Source organism: Lytechinus pictus, chromosome 16, assembly GCF_037042905.1.
Source record: "Lytechinus pictus isolate F3 Inbred chromosome 16, Lp3.0, whole genome shotgun sequence".
In the NCBI taxonomy this organism is placed as follows: domain Eukaryota; kingdom Metazoa; phylum Echinodermata; class Echinoidea; order Temnopleuroida; family Toxopneustidae; genus Lytechinus; species Lytechinus pictus.
The window spans coordinates 8,328,480-8,348,202 of NC_087260.1; the positions used below are offsets into that span (position 1 = coordinate 8,328,480).

The 19,723-nt window shown below is 36.3% G+C and overlaps 1 protein-coding gene across 3 annotated transcripts in view; it reads left to right on the forward strand.

Moving 5' to 3' along the window:
• The first annotated feature begins 402 nt into the window (after nucleotides 1–402).
• The window catches only part of LOC129279188 (gamma-tubulin complex component 3-like), a 43,358-nt gene continuing 24,037 nt past the window's right edge, over nucleotides 403–19,723 (forward strand). For 2 of the 3 annotated variants that reach the window (XR_010296014.1, XM_064111078.1), the window contains exons 1-13: nucleotides 403–488; nucleotides 3,364–3,478; nucleotides 6,221–6,269; nucleotides 8,906–8,967; nucleotides 10,003–10,070; nucleotides 10,429–10,506; nucleotides 12,484–12,679; nucleotides 14,174–14,231; nucleotides 14,690–14,859; nucleotides 15,475–15,593; nucleotides 17,057–17,182; nucleotides 17,634–17,702; nucleotides 19,333–19,465. Coding sequence is in view for 2 of the 3 variants with exons in the window: in XM_064111078.1 (XP_063967148.1) it covers nucleotides 3,376–3,478; nucleotides 6,221–6,269; nucleotides 8,906–8,967; nucleotides 10,003–10,070; nucleotides 10,429–10,506; nucleotides 12,484–12,679; nucleotides 14,174–14,231; nucleotides 14,690–14,859; nucleotides 15,475–15,593; nucleotides 17,057–17,182; nucleotides 17,634–17,702; nucleotides 19,333–19,465 (1,231 nt within the window). In the remaining variant the exon portion in view is untranslated. Of the gene's footprint in view, nucleotides 489–640; nucleotides 707–3,363; nucleotides 3,479–6,220; nucleotides 6,270–8,905; nucleotides 8,968–10,002; nucleotides 10,071–10,428; nucleotides 10,507–12,483; nucleotides 12,680–14,173; nucleotides 14,232–14,689; nucleotides 14,860–15,474; nucleotides 15,594–17,056; nucleotides 17,183–17,633; nucleotides 17,703–19,332; nucleotides 19,466–19,723 lie in introns of those variants that run through there. The other variant, XM_064111079.1, reaches the window with a different exon arrangement.

Consider the following 19,723-nt stretch of genomic DNA (forward strand, 5'->3'; position numbering starts at 1 on the left):
TGTTTATTTTTTAAGATCATTTTATATATATATATATATATATATATATATATATATTGTTTATTTCTTTATTTTATCTTATTTTTTATTCATAAAATTTACTTATAAAAGGGGGCCTTCACCCTACAAGCTCTGCTTTTTAGTTGGTCTCCTTCCCTTTCGATTTCATGGTATTATTGAATTATAAAAAATGATTTAAATGTTATATTTTGTAAATATGTTTATTGAACTATTATTGTAAATGTAAAAAGATTGAAAGAGAAAATAAATGAATTGAATTGAATTGAATTGAATATTTTGAAGGAGGAGGGGGGGGGGGGGCTCGAGGAAAGCCGCCCCATGCCTGCCATGGATGTGTTCACGCGCAGTGCGCACAATTCAATGAGATCGAAGCTAAAAAGCGGTCTGAAAAACTGGCGCCGAGGCGTAGATTTCAACGAGAAGTTTGTACTTGTTAATTGTATCTGATTCTGAAAATAACTTGTAATGTAAGTGTAGCTTTTTTATACCTTTTTTTTTGTTTAGACAGACACTCATATTGATCTGAATTGATTTCATTATTTTTACCTCCTTACCAAGGCAATATCATGATTTCTTCAGGCTTTAGAAAATATAATTATAAAGTTAGATCGACGAGGATCCGATCGCAGAGATTGTACATGACCCACGCATTCACTTTCGTGTCTGTGGCGACATTCAATAGAAGGTAAAAATTAAAATAGGGTTATAAACTGATAAACTTGTTTTACGTTAGATAAGATAAGATTTTATTAATCGGGAGTATGATATGCTATCCACACTGCACTTTTTCCCCTTAACCCCAGGAAATTGGTGGGGCTAAGGGGTGTCTTCTTAGCCCCACCAATTTTCCGGGGTTAAGCTAACTCTAAGTCTAGACTCTAAGGTAGACCAAAAGCTTCAGTCTCTGTTATGTTGGTTGTTCAGCTGAACTCCGTTGGCTTCACTCACCAAATACAGAGACCGAAGTTCTAGCGCGATCTGTACAGGGGACTCAATGGCCATATGTTTATGTACTTAAGATCGGATAAAACGGGGAAGTGAATTTGCGCGACAGCCGAGGTAAGTCACTGTTTTTGTTCCTTTTAACTTGATTTTTCTCCGTTTTGGGGCAATTAATGCCAAGAGGGAATATTAATTTGCATTTTGGTCGCGTTAATTTTCAAAATTTTTTATTCATTAAAGACAAAAATTGAAGAGCCCCGACGGGGGGATTTCGCATTGCAAGTCCCCTAATGGTGGCTGCACGCTAGCGAGCCGTCTGTGTACGAGGAGAATTAAAAAAAAAAAAAATGTTAAAAAACTCCTCGAAACAGACGGCTGGCAGCTGTCTAACTCTAAGGCAGCTTAGCCCACTTCGTTTTCCTTTTAGCAAAGTGGGCTAGCACGGTAAATAGTACGGTACTATCTGGCCCTGCAAAATAGCAGGGTTAGCCGGCTTATTGTGGTGCTAGCACCACAATTGCGGTGCTAAGTAAGAGATGCAGTGTGAAACGAAACAGGGCTAAGGAAACTCTAGACCAAAAGCTTCAGTCTCTGTTATGTTGGTCGTTCAGCTGAACTCCGTTGGCTTCACTCACCAAATACAGAGACCGAAGTTCTAGCGCGATCTGTACAGGGGACTCACTGGCCATATGTTTATGTACTTAAGAGCGGATAAAACGGGGAAGTGAATTTGCGCGACAGCCGAGGTATAAGTCACTGTTTTTGTTCCTTTTAACTTGATTTTTCTCTGTTTTTTGGCAATTAATGCCAAGAGGGAATATTAATTTGCATTTTGGTCGCGTTAATTTTCAAAAATTTTATTCATCAAAGACAAAAATTGAAGAGCCCCGACGGGGGGATTTTGCATTGCAAGTCCCCTAATGGTGGCTGCACGCTAGCGAGCCGTCTGTGTACGAGGAGAAATAAAAAAAATAAAAAAATGTTTAAAAACTCCTCGAAACAGACGGCTGCCAGCTGTCTAAGGAAACTCAAGCACAATACATTAATTTGAAAATCTATAGCATCCCAATCATTGACAAAGCATTCCACGGGGGTTTGATCCCGGGGGGGGGGGGGGGGGGGGGCACTCGACCAAAAAAGTGGTAGGGGTGTGCTGCGGGCGAGGCAAAAAACGGGGGCCTTGGAGCGGGCTTATTGTAAAAAGGAGGGTCCTCGGAACGGGCTTCGGAACTACAAATGTTTGTGAAAACGGGGGTCCTCGGAACGGATCTCTGTAAGTGCGTATGCATCCCTATGGAACGGGCAATCGTGCATGACGCAGCTAGCGCGGCCTCCGCCGGGTGCGCTCGCGCTTAGGCGATGGTCGAAACGCGCTCTACGGCCGCTTTTCACCAAAATTGTAGCAGATCAATGCGACCGGAACGGCGTAACGAAAAATATGCGAAGCTTTGGAGCGGATTTCTTTCTTCTTTTTTCTCGATAAGAAGGAAATGCTATGCCTTGGAGCGGCTTTCTTTGTTCTTTTTCTCAATAAGACAAAAATGCTATTCCTTGGAACGGAAATTTCAGTGTAAAAATGGGGGTCCCCTCCGCGGCACATACCCACTCTGCATTATATACTGAGTGCCCCCCCCCCCGGGGGTTTGATATTCCATGTGGCGTGCCGATGTTAACCCTTTGGATCCGACTGGCTTCTGCCGAAGCGAAATATCAATATTTACTATTTTTGTCTCTAGAAGCATTGTTTTGGCTCAATATTTTTTGAAAATTTCAAATTAGTTATGGACAGCAAAAGGGAAGCTCTTGTGATGTTTTCATGTCAACATAATATGATAGAATCGTGAAAAAGAGACATATACAATTTTATAACTACTTACAAAATGGACAAATTGCAGCACTTTCCGACAATTTGCGCTCTTTTAGAGCTCACTCATTTTAAAAGGTGTATGATTATGAACACATTTTGTATACCAGTAATTATATAATTTATTTGTCGGCTCTGAGATAATTAACTTTTGATATTACTCGAATTATGGTTATTTCTGTTTGCTGATACCCGTTATACTGTACTAATGCATTATTAAAACTGAACCAGCCAAGTTAAAATCCAAATCTCTCTTGTTGCTACGAGAAACTGTCGCCAAATGAAAATGTCTGTTTTGTTGAAACAGCTGAAAAGGCATTGTTGAAACACATGTTTAAAAACAATGGACTCGTCGCCGGCTCGTCAGATGGGGTTAAAGCAGGCTGGAACTTAGCGGATAGATTCCTATCCTTCATAACACATTCCTGATTTAATCCAAGACAAGACAAAACAAGATGACTAGACTCAAACCATTGCTTTTACCGTGTAGCATCATATGTTTGACTTCCTGATTCTCTTTGATTATCTGTCGGTAGGTGATGTAGATAATGGCAAGCTTCACCATGTCTAACCCCGGAGCATCTGATGGGGACAACAGCCCTGCTGGACTTCTCCTGAGAATGGTACAAACTCTACTCAACAAGAAACAAGGTACAATTTATATTGGAAAAATATTGCTTTTTTGGCTGTACAAAGTTGAATCACCTGGGACTAGGGCTGAGTCATTAACAGATTTTTGTTTGACCGGTGACCATCCATGATTTTCCAGCGGAGACCTGTGGACTGCTAAAATAAACAAATACATACTATACTTATTAATAATTTGCACACAACTTGTCAACTGTTATTGTGCTGAGTACCATGTTGGCAAGGTTGTTTAAATGAAATGGGACTAAATTTTGCTACCTTTAATCAAATTCTAAAAAAAAAACGTGTTCTAATCTACAAAAATCTTATTTCAATTTCAAATAATGGGAATAGAAATAATTGAGAATCCGATTTAGCCCAAAATCGGAAGGCTCGGCCAGTTGGTCAGTGACCTTTTTCTTTTAAAGATATAACTTTGATGCCGTGCTGCACTGCACAAAGAGGTGATTAGATAAATACCAGTTGTGGTAATGACCTCAAAATGTGCCAAATGGCTCTGGAAGAAAATGCATAAATGCTGAGAAATGAAAAAAATAACCACAGAATTCCATCAAATGATGGGTATTTTTCCACGCAATATTAATGCACTGTCCCACATATGCTTTTTTGTGTCAGTGATCATAAAAAAATTCTGTTTTGAGCTGAGATTTCATGATATCACAAAATTAAGTTTACATTAATGTACTAGATCTAGATGATAATTTAGTGAAAATTAAACTTTATTTAAAAGACTTTCTCATGGTTTTTTTTGCTGCAAGTGGGCAACAACTTTCTGGAGTCAAAAAGCAATTTTTGTCTCACCTGCATAGCAGAGTGAGACTATAGGCGCCGCTTTTCCGGCGGCGGCGGCGTCAACACCAAATCTTAACCTGAGGTTAAGTTTTTGAAATGACAGCATAACTTAGAAAGTATATGGACCTAGTTCATGAAACTTGGCCATAAGGTTAATCAAGTATTACTGAACATCCTGCCTGAGTTTCATGTCACATGACCAAGGTCAAAGGTCATTTAGGGTCAATGAACTTAGACCATGTTGGGGGAATCAACATCAAAATCTTAACCTAAGGTTAAGTTTTTGAAATGTCATCATAACTTAGAAAATATATGGACCTAGTTCATGAAACTTATACATAAGGTTAATCAAGTATCACTGAACATCCTGCATGAGTTTCACGTCACATGACCAAGGTCAAAGGTCATTTAGGGTCAATGAACTTTGGCCGAATTGGGGGTATCTGTTGAATTACCATCATAACTTTGAAAGTTTATGGATCTGATTCATGAAACTTGGACATAATAGTAATCAAGTATTACTGAACATCCTGTGCAAGTTTCAGGTCACATGATCAAGGTCAAAGGTCATTTAGGGTCAATGAACTTTGGCCAAATTGGGGTATTTGTTGAATTACAGCCATAAATTTGAAAGTGTGTTGGTCTAGTTCATAAAACTTGGACATAATAGTAATCAAGTATCACTGAACATCCTGTGCAAGTTTCAGGTCACATGATCAAGGTCAAAGGTCATGTAAGGTCAAAGAACTTTGGCCACGTTGGGGGTATTTGTTGAATTGCCATCATATCTCTATAAGTGTATTGGTCTAGTTCATAAAACGTGGAAATAAGAGTAACCAAGTATCACTGAACATCTTGTGCGAGTTATAGTAGTTTTCAGAATCAGCACTGCTGCTATATTGAATCGCGTGATGCAGGTGAGACGGCCAGAGGCATTCCACTTGTTAAGTGTTTTTGAAAGCTATTAGATACAAAATTGAGCAAATTCTTTGCCCATATCTGACATTTTCTCACATGGCATTTTTATATTTGGGGTCTGATATAAAAAAAAACACACTTGTTTTTTGCATTTTATGCTCAGTTGAATGAGACCATGAGGGCAACAGTATGTTTCTTAGGCCTATCATTATGTATTTGACCAAATCATACAAACATATTGACTATAAATCATAAATTACTTTTGAAATAGACGTCTAAAGAGAGAGGGAAATGAACATTGAGCTACATCCTGGTCAGGGGTGATTTAAAGAAAATAAATTTCATTTCATTATATTTATTTATTTATTCAAGTCCATTAAAATACATTGAGCATATAAAAAATAACTAAAATAGATAAACAAAGAAACAAAGATACATAGTAAGATGCAAGTAAGATTTTTTTAAAAACTAAGATTGTACAAGGATGTTTACAGTAGGCTACATGTACATGCATAAAAATTAACATGAAATGGGAAGCTGCAAAAGAACAAAGCAAATGTTCTGTTGAGGCAGTCCCTATGGACAGTAAAATATAAAATTCAAGACTTGTACTGAAAAAATATATATTAATAAGGAAATATGATGGGATGAATTAAATTAAGATGTTGGATGGTTGAAAAGAAATTTTTTCAGCTTGGATTTAAAGGAATTTAAATATGAAATCTGTTTAATGTTACGGGGAAGATAATTCAAATGCAAGGTCATTTGAATTTGAAAGAAAAGGAAGATGCTGTATTTTTACATTCTTCAACGTAATAATTTTCAGGATTTCTAGTGTTATAAGTGTGCATCAATATTTTACCTGTATCATAGAGGCAAGATAAAGCATAATTAATAGATATTGCTCAAAAGCATACTGTCACCTTCCTCATATACAAACATTGATGTTTGATAACATAGATGCTCATTGAAGTATTCAGCTTTCCAGTTGTTTATTCTTTAAATATTTTGTTGTCAACTTTCCCTTTTATTTAGGTGAGGATGTCTCGGCTCAATTTCAGTATGTTGTCAGAATCATCAGTAGGTAAGTCAAGCATTTACAAGATTTCGAATGGGGTACACCTTGAAGGGAAAGTTCACCCTAACAAAGAGTTTGTTGTAGATAAAATACCAGTACAAGAAAAAAAAAACATAAGAAGGTTTGATTAAAATCCACCAAAGACAAAAATGCTATTTAATTGTAAGTTTTTTATTTGCGATGTCATATGTGAGCAACTGCCCTATGTGTTATGTAATTTAAAATACATAAATTTCATTTTCTTTAAAGGACAAGTCACCCCAACAAAAAAGTGATTTTAATATAAAGAGAAAAATCCATCAAGCATAACACTGAAAATTTCATCAAAATCGGATGTAAAATAAGAAAGTTATGACATTTTAAAGTTTTGCTTAATTTCACAAAACAGTTATACATGTATGTACATCCTGGTCAGTATGTAAATGAGGAGACTGATGACATCATCCACTCACTATTTCTTTTGTATTTTGTTATATGAAATATTCTAATTTTCTCCTCATTGACAAGTGAAACAATGATAATTCCTCCCTGAACATGTGAAATTAGTATTGTTTCATACTATATGGTTCAGTCAAGTTGGTCCTAAATGTCAAATATGTAAAAAATGAAATATTGTATTATTCAAACAATAAAAAACTAAAGAAATAGTGAGTGAAGGACATCATCGACTGTCTCATTTGCATGTCACTGAATTGTGCATATCACAGTTTTGTGAAAAATAAGCGAAACTTTAAAATGCCATAACTTTCTTATTTTACATCCGATTTTAATGAAATCTTCAGCGTTATGCTAGTTTGATTTTTCTATTTATTCAAATCAACATTTTTCTGGAGTGGATTAGACCTTTAATAATGGTTCATGATGAATTAATTTTTACATTTGCATTTCAATTAGGATTTATTTTTTACAACATGATTTATGGGGGAGCTGCTTGTGTATGAGATAGCAATTACATAAACTTTTTTATTCTTTGATGGACTTTCCTCAAACCTTCACCAGTATATTTTATCATGCTATTCTTACAATAAAATTTTTGGTCAGAATAAACTTCCTCCTTAAATGGATCAATATTTGCATCCTCAAGAATTTGACAAGCAAGAAATAAATACTGTCAACTCCAATAAATTGTCAAAATTTACCTTGTTGGTTTTTTTAACTCGACTATCAAAATTGGGAGTTTAACTATTTCTCTGTGCAATGATACTTTGTCATAATCGTGATTGATATGTCTTTTAATCCTGTCAATCTGACAATTATTCTACAAATATCCCCCCTCCCCCTTATCTTAGACATATATATAATTCATCTTTATTTGCCTTAACACAAAACATCAAAACATTAACAATACATCAAAATAGGCTTAATAAATACGGAAATAACATGTAAACATTAAATCAAAAGAATATAATGAAAGCCCATGTGGGTGTTTCATGAAAGTTGTCAGCACTGACTAAATTGTCAGTGCTGACGATTTCAGTGAAATTCTTGGTTTTGATCGGCTGAAAGGCACTGGCTCTGACTGTTACTATGGTAACTGTCAGAGAAATACAACTTGTCAGCGCTGACAACTTTCACGAAACGGTCTCCAGGTCCCTGGCAGGAAAAGTTTGAAACCAAAAGCCAATGGCAGGGCAAACAAAATGTAGTGTGTACAGATACAAGAAATGATTCATGCTATATAGATGGAGAAGTAAAGGAAAGGGAAAAATAGAGAAAGAGACACAGGGAGAGAAAGAAAAGAATAGCATAAGGAAAACAAAGAAGGAAAGATAGAGGAAGGAATAGAGAGGTTAAGAAAGGAGTACAAGTCATCTTGTATGTATCGTGTCATACATAATATTAAAGGTCAAGTCCACCCCAACAAAAAGTTGATTTGAATAAAAAGAGAAAATTCCAACAAGCATAACACTGAAAACTTTATCAAAATCAGATGTAAAATAAGAAAGTTATGCCATTTTAAAGTTTAGCTTATTTTTCACAAAATAGTGATGTGCACAATTTAGTCACACGCATATGAGAGAATATGATGATGTCTCTCACTCACTATTTCTTTTGTTTTTCATTGTTTGAATTATACAATATTTCTAATTTGACAGAATCGACAGTAATGACCAACTCGACAGAACCATAAAATGTTAAACAATGGTATTCCACAAGTTCAGAGAGAAATAAAACTGTTTCACAGGACAATGAGGAGAAAATTTGAATATTTTATATTATAAAATACAAAAGAAATAGTGAGTGAGTGATGGCATCAGCTCCCTCATTTGCATACTGACTAGGATGTGCATATAAATGTTTTGTGAAATTAAGTGAAACTTAAAAATTTCATAACTTTCTTATTTTACATCTGCTCTTGATGAAATTTTAAGTGTTATGCTTGTTGGATATTTCTCATTTTATTCAAATCAACTTTTCGTTGGGGTGGACTTGTCCTTAAATATTGCACAATAAAATTAATGCATGTTGTTGCACTGTTAACCATTCTGTCTCTTGGGATTAACTACGAAGTAGTGAGGTCTCAATTAGGAAACAACTTCTCTGCATGTATAGTGAAACTGACAAATTGCTTGAACTTTATTAATTTATGACACAATATCATGTCTTTGTTTTTCTGTTTTTGGTTTGTTTTCCATTATCAGCAACCTGACCCCTACTATTGAAAATGATGAGTTTCTGGTCGCTGAAAGAATCAAACGTAAATGTAAGTTCATGATTTTCATCTATTATTGTTTTTATTATTACTGTCATTATTGCTCTAAGACTTATTATTATTGTTTTTATTATTATTATTATTATTATTTATTTTTAAAAATTATTGTTATTATTACACATCTATCTAATTAATAACAAGCATTTAAGGAGTCGTATATAGCTCAGTAGAATATATACTTTAGTGAATAGTTTCTGCGCTCTATAAATTCATATTGTTGATGTTGTTATTGTTGTTATTATTATTATTATTGTTATAATTGTTGTTGTTATTATGATTGTTGTTGTTCCTGTACTTAATAATACAGAGGTATCATGGCTACTCATAGGGGAGCTGATAGCCTGGCTGTAGATGCATGTTGATTAGGTGACACAACATTTGCTCCAACGACAATTGCTCTGGGCTTAATTTCGTCTAAGATATAGGGTTTAGGGTTAGGGTTGCAATAGATTTTTATGTTAGGGTTAGGTTTAGGTTTAGGGTCGGGTACGGTGTTAAATCCAGGGTTGAAACTGGTCATACCATTCGTTTGTGGAATTTACCGTGGAGCGATTGTCACCGGAGCAAATGTCATGGAACCGTTGATTAATCTTATTCCTGGAATGATTTATTGCTTCTTTAGTTTTAAAAGTAATTGATCCTTATAATCCTGATTATTGAAGATTGCATGTAACTAAAAGGGATAACCATCCACAGAGCTGCCAAGTTATATGGATTTTCCGTATCTAGTACTGAAAATGTGAAGAATACTGACGGTTTCATGCAAAATACTGGTTTCTATAGTTTCAGTTTTATGTGTTGTCCTATGGGATTTCCTCACCAAAATACTGGTTTTCACCTTTTATAATACTGAAATGTTCTTGTTCAGCTTGGCAGCTCTGCAGCCATGCTTTTGTAGCAGTTAAGTATCGGCAAATTTATCAAATATCAAGAGAATAGATTGCTACTGTTCTGGTGAAATATTTACATTTATATATTTGATTTTGTTTGTATTGCCGATCCTTTATGTTTGATTGATGGTGACAGTGGCTAAAGAGAAAAGAGAGACTGATGCTGCCGTATTCTCTGAACTACACAGGAAAGTCCAGTCCCAGGTAAGATACATGTATGCAAGCTTGGTAATTCATAGTTTGACAATTATTGTTATTCTCAAGGTGCCTTTCATACTAGCCCTTCTATTACCCAAAGGTCTTGGCTGAAGAAGGGTAGAAGGGCTGGTATGATGGGTACAGATGAAGTGATGATTTCCACCATCATCCAAACACAGAGCAGTCCGTATACCTTAGGGGTTACACGCTCTATTATAGGGTTTGATAGAAGAAACTGAATGCAAGTCAAAACCCTGAGATTATGATAGACAGGATTGCACCGGGTCACACGATGTAGTTTTGACCAATCAGTGATTAGAATCCTAGTATGTGGTAATGATATAATCCTATGTTGTGCTTCCAGGGCGTTCTGAAGAATAGATGGGCCATTCTATACCTGTTGTTCACACTCAGCGAAGAGAAACAAGGAAATAAACAACTGGTATGTATCTATGATCATATGTATACGCAATGGTTAATTTTAAGTCTGGTGTTAGTCTTGGTGTTAAAAGCACAATTTGGACTGCATTTCCTGATACAGATCACAATATTAATGACTCAACACCTAGTGAGTGACTCTTCAGGACCATCGTTATTTTATGTTTGGTGTTACATGTATGTTCTTGTGAAAGTTGACCAAACACCAACACCAAGAGGTCAACATAAACTTGCAATCACCCATTTATTTATAGGGGCAGTGTTGAGAGGATGGAGGGGGGAGGGGGCAAGGCATGAGGACCCTAAATATGACTAACCACCCCAAACTAACAATATGTCACCAGGGAAGGTTCTCTGTGAACATCTAAAACAATAATTCGGTCTCCAAAAAGTAAACACTAAAAATTTATCTTATCTGACAGATTAATTATTTTTCTTCATACTGTCAAATTGGAAGGTGTAAAATTAAGACGAGATCCAGGAGTTTTTTAAACACCAGTTTTTCTGGAATGCGTGAAATTTTCACTGCGATTGCACGGAGAGTACATCTCATGCTTGAGTGAATCCCAAACTTCAAAGGTTCTCTGTGAATATCTAAAACAATAATTCGGTCTCCAAAAAGTAAAAACTAAAAATGTATCTTATCGGACAGATCAATTCATTTTCTTCCTACTGTCAAATTGGAAGGTGTAAAATTAAGACAAGATTCAGGAGTTTTTTAAACACCAGTTTTTCTGGAATGCATGAAAGTTTCACTGCGATTGCACGAAGAGTACATCTCATGCTTGAGTGAATCCCAAACTTCAAAGGTTCTCAGTGAATATCTAAAACAATAATTCGGTATCCAAAAAGTAAAAACTAAAAATGTATCTTATCTGACAGATCAATTATTTTTCTTCATACTGTCAAATCGGAAGGTGTAAAATTAAGACAAGATTCAGGAGTTTTTTAAACACCAGTTTTTCTGGAATGCATGAAAGTTTCACTGAGATTGCACGGAGAGTACATCTCATGCTTGAGTGGATCCCAAACTTCAAAGGTTCTCTGTGAATATCTAAAACAATAATTCGGTATCCAAAAAGTAAAAACTAAAAATGTATCTTATCTGACAGATCAATTATTTTTCTTCATACTGTCAAATTGGAAGGTGTAAAATTAAGACAAGATTCAGGAGTTTTTTAAACACCAGTTTTTCTGGAATGCGTGAAAATTTCACTGTTATTGCACAGAGAGAACATCTCATGCTTGAGTGACTCCCAAACTTCAAACCTTGTTTTCTCTTCTTTTTTTTTAAGCTCACTAAATTTCTTCTATATTCAATCTAGTACTTGCGTGGGTGATTAAAGGGATGGTCCAGGCTGAAAATATTTTATCTAAATAAATAGTGTAAAATTCACAGACCAAAATGCTGAAAATGTCATCAAAATCGGATAGCAAATAACGAAGTTATTGAGTTTTAAAGTTTATCAATATTTTGTGAAAACAGTTACATGCACATCGTCATGAGTATTCATTAGGTGGACTGATGATGTCACATCCCCACTTTCCTTTTTCTTATGTCATTACATGAAATCATAAATGTTTCATTTTCATGCATGTGTAAATGATGTGTCTCCATTATGATGAAGTAAATTGCGGCAATAAATAACTAATGCACTTAATCAGTTGTCAATCAAATTGTTTTAGTTCTTGGTAGAAAAATTTCAAATCTTATTTCATATAATAAAGTACAAAAGAACAAGTGGGGATATGACATCAGCCCACCTAATGAATATTCATAAAGACATGCCTAGAACTGTTCCACCGGAATAATGCAAATCTTTAAATTCAATAACTTTGTTATTTGTTATCCGATTTTGATCAAATTTTCAGCATTTCACTTTGTGAATTTTACTCTATTTATTGAGATATGAATGTCTCCAGCCTGGACCATCCCTTTAAATTCAGTTAAATTTAATTTCAAACGTGTTTCAACTTGAAGGGTTCTAAGACAGCAGCTACGATATTCGGTAGAGGATTACCCAAGCTTGCTACCTCCACCCCGTATACAACCCGGGATGACCCACGCGGTGTCGCGCATCATGGCTCCTCAATACTCCCGTCTCAAACTCCTCTCCAACGGGAACCAAGTTCCAGTACACTCTCTTCAAAGTCTTCCCATCTCAGTAGTGGCATTGGTGAGTATGACTGAAGCCTTGCTAAGTCAGTAATGATAAATGATAAAAACATTCATAGGGTGCTTACTACGGGCACTCTGCTATCTGTTTATTCTTAATACTTGGGGGCAAAAATGAGATGAAAACTATTAGTCAAATTTCGCATGCACCTCCTATTGACCAACCCACATCTTGAAATCACGTATTAAAGAGGTATGTTTGAGAAGGGCCTTCGACTGATTGACGGAGTTGGCTTTATTTTAATTTGAGGGGGTAGCCAAAGGGGGTATTCCAAAGATAAGGGGCCTTGCAAGAAAAAGTACAGTCACCATATTTTGTGGAGGTTCGAGGTCCGGAAGTTACCGCATCGTAGACGATGAACGTAGAAGTCTTGAGGAGGTACTAGAACGTAAAGAAACAAGATCTGTGAAATATTTGGGGGATTGACCCTTGATAATTTTTTAGAAGTAGGACTTAGAAAAATATACAGTTAATATGGGGAGCCTGTGAAACGAATGCAGGATTAGGGGTTATGTGCTCATATTCAGTACACGAGCAGAGTTTTTTACCTGTTGAAGTGCAAGTACTTGCATGCATGTATGAGGGAGGTTGGAAAATATTAAGTCATAGTAATCTATGTGAAAGGAAACTAATAGCATGTCGCCAGACAAGTAGTGAGTGAGTGACGGTGCGTCGTGGTCTAGTGGTTCTGACTCTCGCCTGTCAAACAGAGGGTCGAGGGTTCGAATCCTAGCCATGGCATGTTTTCCTTCAGCAAGAAATTTATCCACACTGTGCTGCACTTGACCCAGGTGAGGTGAATGGGTACCCGGCAGGATTTTATTTATATATTGAATACACTGAGCGCCGGTGATGGTAGCTCGAGCTAAAGCCGGGGTAATAATAACAGCGCTTTGAATCCTCAGGCAAAAAGCGCTTTATAAATCCAGCTATTATTATTATTATTATTATAGGGAGATTTGATAGCATATTTGGTATTCAAAAATAACAAAGACAGACCTGATATGAAATCATGCATGTTGATATTGAAAAGGAAATGATTTTAAGACCATATTGGAAGCCAAAACAACCTCATATTATCGGAAAGCTGTGAAGAAACAGATGACAATCAATGCAAGTTACGTGCATTGTCACTGCTTATCAACGATGTATTTTGCTCTACTTGAATACTTGAATTTGTGATATGGGATATCTTGCGCTTCTCAGTGACCTAAATTATGATGTCATTCTATGTGGTTTGAGTCAAGATTACCTGTGTTGGTATAGGGAATAATTTTGCTTTACAAATTTGAATAGCATTTTTGGTCATAAGAGTAATGTACAGTCCTATGTAAAAATATGCTATTCAAAAGACTTTATGCATAGCAGTCTTTCAAAAATGTGGAACAAATCGTGATGCGATACCAGGAAAATTATTCCCTATGGTATGTAGACAATATTTGTTTGTTTATTATTAGACTACTGATGCACAACGCATTTCTTGTATTATTTCAGGTAGCGGTATCAGCAGTATAAGTGGACCCACTCCAACACCTCATTCCTATGCTCCAGGGTAAGACTGATACACCTAACTTGATATCTTTACTTTGTTTGTCATATTGCCATAGTCATCACAGGATTGCTGTACCTTCTGCCTTCTAGCTTGGCAATCGTTATTTTGATTTGGAGAAGGGTTACAATAATAATATTATATTATGCAGGGCAAGTGAATGTATATGTATACGTGTATGAATAAGCATTGCAATTCATGCATTTTTTTTCAAACCGAGTTTAGTCAAAAATTCTTTCCTCTGTTTAAAACCTTTGTTTCTATCCAAAGATTTAGTTTCTTCCATAAATTAAATGAGCTTGGCTATTTTGGGAGATCATAGGGGGGGGGGTGTTGAGGGGATTTGCAGACCCCCCCCCCCCTTGAAATCTCAGCTGTACACCTTGCAATTACTTTTGATATGCACAATTCTTTACCATCGTACTCTGGTCTATTTGCAATGTCTGAATTCACCTCCAAAGGGCTATGATGACTCCTGGCATGACCCCCGGTGTACCCCAAGGCAACACTCTAGGACCACATTCTGTTGGAGGAAGGCTTGCTCGCATGCTCATCGGGGACAGCACAACACAAGCAGACAGTGACTTCAAGAGAACTCATACAGGTGCTAGGTCAGGCATGCTTGAAAATGGTGAGCTGCTTTTACTCATTTATAGCTAATTGAAAATGGTGGCCCCTGTAGAAACCATATGTGAAATGCATAATTCAGCAGTTAACAGGTTATTAGAATACTACAGTTGGGCATCATCATGGGGATTTAGAGTTATTTTGGGTCTCCAACAAGTTACAGCTGTTGTCCAACTCCAATGGCATTATTGTAGTCCCACGTGACGAACTTTTGTTTGTTGATCGAGTGTGAAATCAACTGAAAAACGATCTCTCAGAGTCAAGAAAGAAGGGGAAGATTCTTAATTTCTTTATAATTTCCAACTAAAAATCAAAACAATTTGAGTGTATTGAGCGTGTTGCATCACCACAGTACATCACAGGCAAAAAAAAATTGATATTTTATTTTCGAGGCCTACTTTTCACAACTTACTTCCTAAATCTGCAACATTGGATAAGCTTTAACATTTGCAATGAATGCGAATTTTCCAGGGCTTCTTTTCTTCAGTTTCCTGGGCTCTTGAGCATTTCGGCGGCTAAATCATCCCGAGCCTCCGTGCAATTTTTCCCTGATACATCATAAATGTGCATTATTTGTACAATTATAGTTGATGTATATGGTCTTTTTTTATCTGGCTAGATTCCTTTGAAGTAGCTGAGAAGACGCTGGTTCATGATCTGATCTATGTCTTTCAAGGTATTGATGGAAAGATGATCAAGTATGATGCAACGGCTGATGCATTTAGGATATCATCAGAGGTAACTTTTATGCCTACTTCTAGCAATACAGATGAACCAAGAATAATGCTAGGAAGGGGGGGGGGTGGTGATCTCCCCCTCACCTACCGTGACCAATCTTGACTTCTGTCAACAATGGGTGACTCGAGAGATGAAATAATGCCTATTGAATTTCATTGATGCAATTATGATCACATTCTTGGACATTATTTGTATAAACTGCTCATTGTAAGACACTCTTGCTCTTTTCATTGCTCTTTTAATCAATAGTTTCCTTCAATGTTCAAAGTAAACCAACGTCATTTTATAGATAACCGCATCACGTTTGACCATAATCCTGGGTATTGTATTACAAAGGGAAAAGAGAAATAAATGGCTTCTTGTTAAGAGAGTCTTGGGACTATCCTGAAGTATACCGTCTTTTCGCTTATTTCAGGGTCTACAAAGTACTATCATTGCCTTTTTTTGGACAAATTTTTTCCATTTCCCCTCTGGCCATTTTACATTTATACATGCTCACTATTTCCTTTAGAATAAAAAGTTCCAAAACCAATAAAGGAGAAAAGTTTATTTTTGTTCCACCTGAATAGCAGAGCGAGACTATAGGGCCGCTTTTTCCGATGGCTACGACGGTTACATTTGCATTTGTGGAACAATCAATTAATGAATTTTTTCCAGTAGAATGAATGGGGGGGGGTTACCCTGGAGAATGATAGTTGCCATAAAAATATAAAGTTTGTGGGATGATAGACTTTTTCTGGCATGCTGAACCATCTCTGCAAATCCCCTCACTCTGTGGGAGCCTGAACAGGGCGCAGCAAGAAGAGGGAGAAGTCGGGCCACTGACATCAGTGTTCTAAAGAAAGACAAGTGCCTTGATAGTATTAGCGTAATAAGGACTCCCATGCTGGAAAGAGAGGTCTGGAAGCGCTTCTATATTCACGGAACCTGAGATGGCTTACGTCAGCGCTTCTCAAACAGTGGGCCACGATGCTCTCTCAGGTGGGCCGCGAGAAGCTCCAGAGGGAGAAAAAAAAATAGCTAGGAGAAAAACTAGAGTATATTTCACAGACCTGTCGGAAAATAATGGGTAAAAAAAAAGACTATTGCACTCTTAGGTATCATGCATGTTGCAAAGCATCCACACTAGCTATGATGGTTTCGATCTAACTTTAATTTGAACCGTATGTGCATTTGTATGTAGTTCCATTTACCGGACATTTGCGAATGCAGATTAGTTCTCAAATTGTTTGTTTCAAATGTGGTCAGAGCTTTGTGTTAGAACTTCACGAAACATTTTTTCATTCAAATGGATGTTTTCTTAAAATTTTGGTAGGTGGGCCTCCAAAAAAATATGAGAGTCAAAGTGGTCCTCGAGTAAAGAAAGGTTGAGAAGCGCTGGCTCAGGCTAAAGCCAATCCACGCCCTTGAATTTGAAGTAGTAAAAGAGATTCTTATCTCTCTCTCTTTCTACGATTAAACAGTTGGGAGTTCCTAGATCCTGTCGAGACCTCGTGCACAAGCTGTCGGAGTTGGGATGGCTGTACCTGAAGGTTCGAAGGTACATCGATGCCAGGAACCAGGACAAAGCATTTGGACTGGTTGGTCAGGTTAGTTCTTCTTCCTCTCTACGTAAAAATTCTTCTACCTCCTCTAAACACAAATTGGAAAAAAAAAATGGAAAACCAAGCCAAGGTTGGCAAGTTCCAAGGAAACTTCGGTGTTTCCTGCCCAGGTAGGAAAAACTGGGTGACTGTTGGAAGTATTTGAGATGTACAGGGAGGTACAGGGAAATGCTAGATTGTGCTTGAGAAACACCTGGACAATACCTGCAATCATTCAAGAAATATTTTTCAATATTTTGTCAGCTTTGAAACTTAAGACAAAACCGCTGTTCCGGTTCACCAATTTTTTACAAAGACCTCCCAGCTGTCTATTGTCATTTTCAATAAATTTACTGTGTTCTTGAATGCGTTGTGGAAGTGAAAACTCCCTCTGGTTGAGCTGCAGAGGGAATGCTATCAAATTCTATTCATTACGATCTTTTTCACTTTTCTTCAGAGCCTGTGTGCAGCATTACAGCAGGAGCTTACTGAATATTATAGACTGCTAGCTGTCCTTGAAGCGCAGGTCAGTATTGTCAATTTAAAGGTCAAGTAAACCCCAGAAAAACATTGATTGGAATAAATAGAGAAAAATCAAACTAGCATAACGCTGAAATTTCATCAAAATCGGATGTAAAATAAGAAAGTTATGACATTTTAAAGTTCTGCTTATTTTTCACAAAATAGAGATATTCACAACTTAGTTACATGCAAATGAGACAGCCTATGATGTCCTTCACTCACTATTTCTTTTGTTTTTATTGTTTGAATATTTAAATTTTTACAGATTTGACAATAAGGATCAACTTGACGGCACCATAATGTGTTTAAACTATAGTAATTTCACATGTTTAGGGAGGAATAAAACTTGGTTTCACATGACAACGAGGGGAAAATTTGAATATTTCATATTTCATATAATACAAAAGAACTAGTGAGTGGATGACATCATTGGTCTCCTTATTTGCATATTGACCAGGATGTGTATATAACTGTTCTGTGAAATTTAGCGAAACTTAAAAATGTCTTAACTTTCTTATTTTATATCCGATTTTGATGAAATTGTCAGTGTTATGCTTGTTGGATTTTTCTCTTTTTATTCAAATCAACTTTTTGTTGGAGTGGACTTGTCCTATAAATAGAAGAAATTCATGTTTCAATGAGGCCTAGGACGAATACCCTTTTGCCATTCGATTGTTTATCAGGGTAAACAGTCAAATAGTTCGAAAAATCAAGACTCCTGGATTATCAGAAGCCAGAAAAAAGGTTGTCCTACTTACAAGCACATAACCTACTGGTTGCTGTGCTGTACATAGAATATGAAAGTGAATGGGTACCAACGTATCAGCCCTTTTAAAGGACAAGTCCATCCCAACAACAAGTTGATTTGAATAAAAAGAGAAAAATCCATATCGCTGAAAATTTCATCAAAATCGGATGTGAAATAAGAAAGTTATGAAATTTTTAAATTTTGCATAATTTCATAAAACAGTTATATGCACATCCTGCTCAGTATGCAAATGAGGGAACTGATGACATCACACACTCACTATTTCTTTTTTATTTTATTATATGAAATATGAAATATTCTAATTTCCTCCCCATTTTCCTGTGAAACTAAGTTTCATTTCTCCCTGATCATGTGGAATTATCATTGTTCAACATTTTATGGTTCAGTCAAGTTGGTCCTTATTGTCAAATCTGTAAAATATGAAATTTTGTTTAATTCAAAAAATAAAAAACAAAGGAAATAGTGAGTGAGGGACATCATCGATTCTCTCAGTTGCATGTTGCTAAATTGTGCATATAACTATTTTGTGAAATATAAGCTAAACTTTAAAGTGTCATAACTTTCTTATTTTACATCAAATTTTGATGAAATTTTCAGCATTATACTTGTCTGATTTTTCTCTATTGATTCAAAACAACATTTTTCTGAGGTGGACTTGACCTTTAATCACTGCTCAGTGAACCAGCCCTTCTTCCACTAAAGCTGCATTATATGCCAATAAATAGTCCAAGAATAAGTTATGTTGTAGGATCATTGATTTTTTAACTTATTTCTGCTCTGGAGTACGTTGTCTCAACCTAGAAACATTTATATTGCATGAAAATGGAACATTCAGTTATTTTTTTTTTTTGGTTAATCTTTATAGCAACTTCAAGAACAAGATGTTGGTTTGGATGAGGGTTCACCAAGCAACCTTTCCTTGTTTCGTCTGAACGTTTGGACATTTGATCCTATACATCGGATGAAACAACTAGCCATATTAGTGGATGGTTGTACAGGTGAGAAATAGAAGGATTTGATGACGATGATGATGATGATGAAGATGATGATGATGATGATCATCATCATGATGTTGATGATGATGATGATGATGGTGATGATGTTGATGTTGATGGTGATGATTATGGTGGTGACGATGATGATGATGATGACGGTGATTGTGGTGGTGATGGTGATGATGATGATGGTGATGATGATGATGATGATGATGATTGTGGTGTTGACGATGATGATGGTGGTGTTGACGATGATGATGG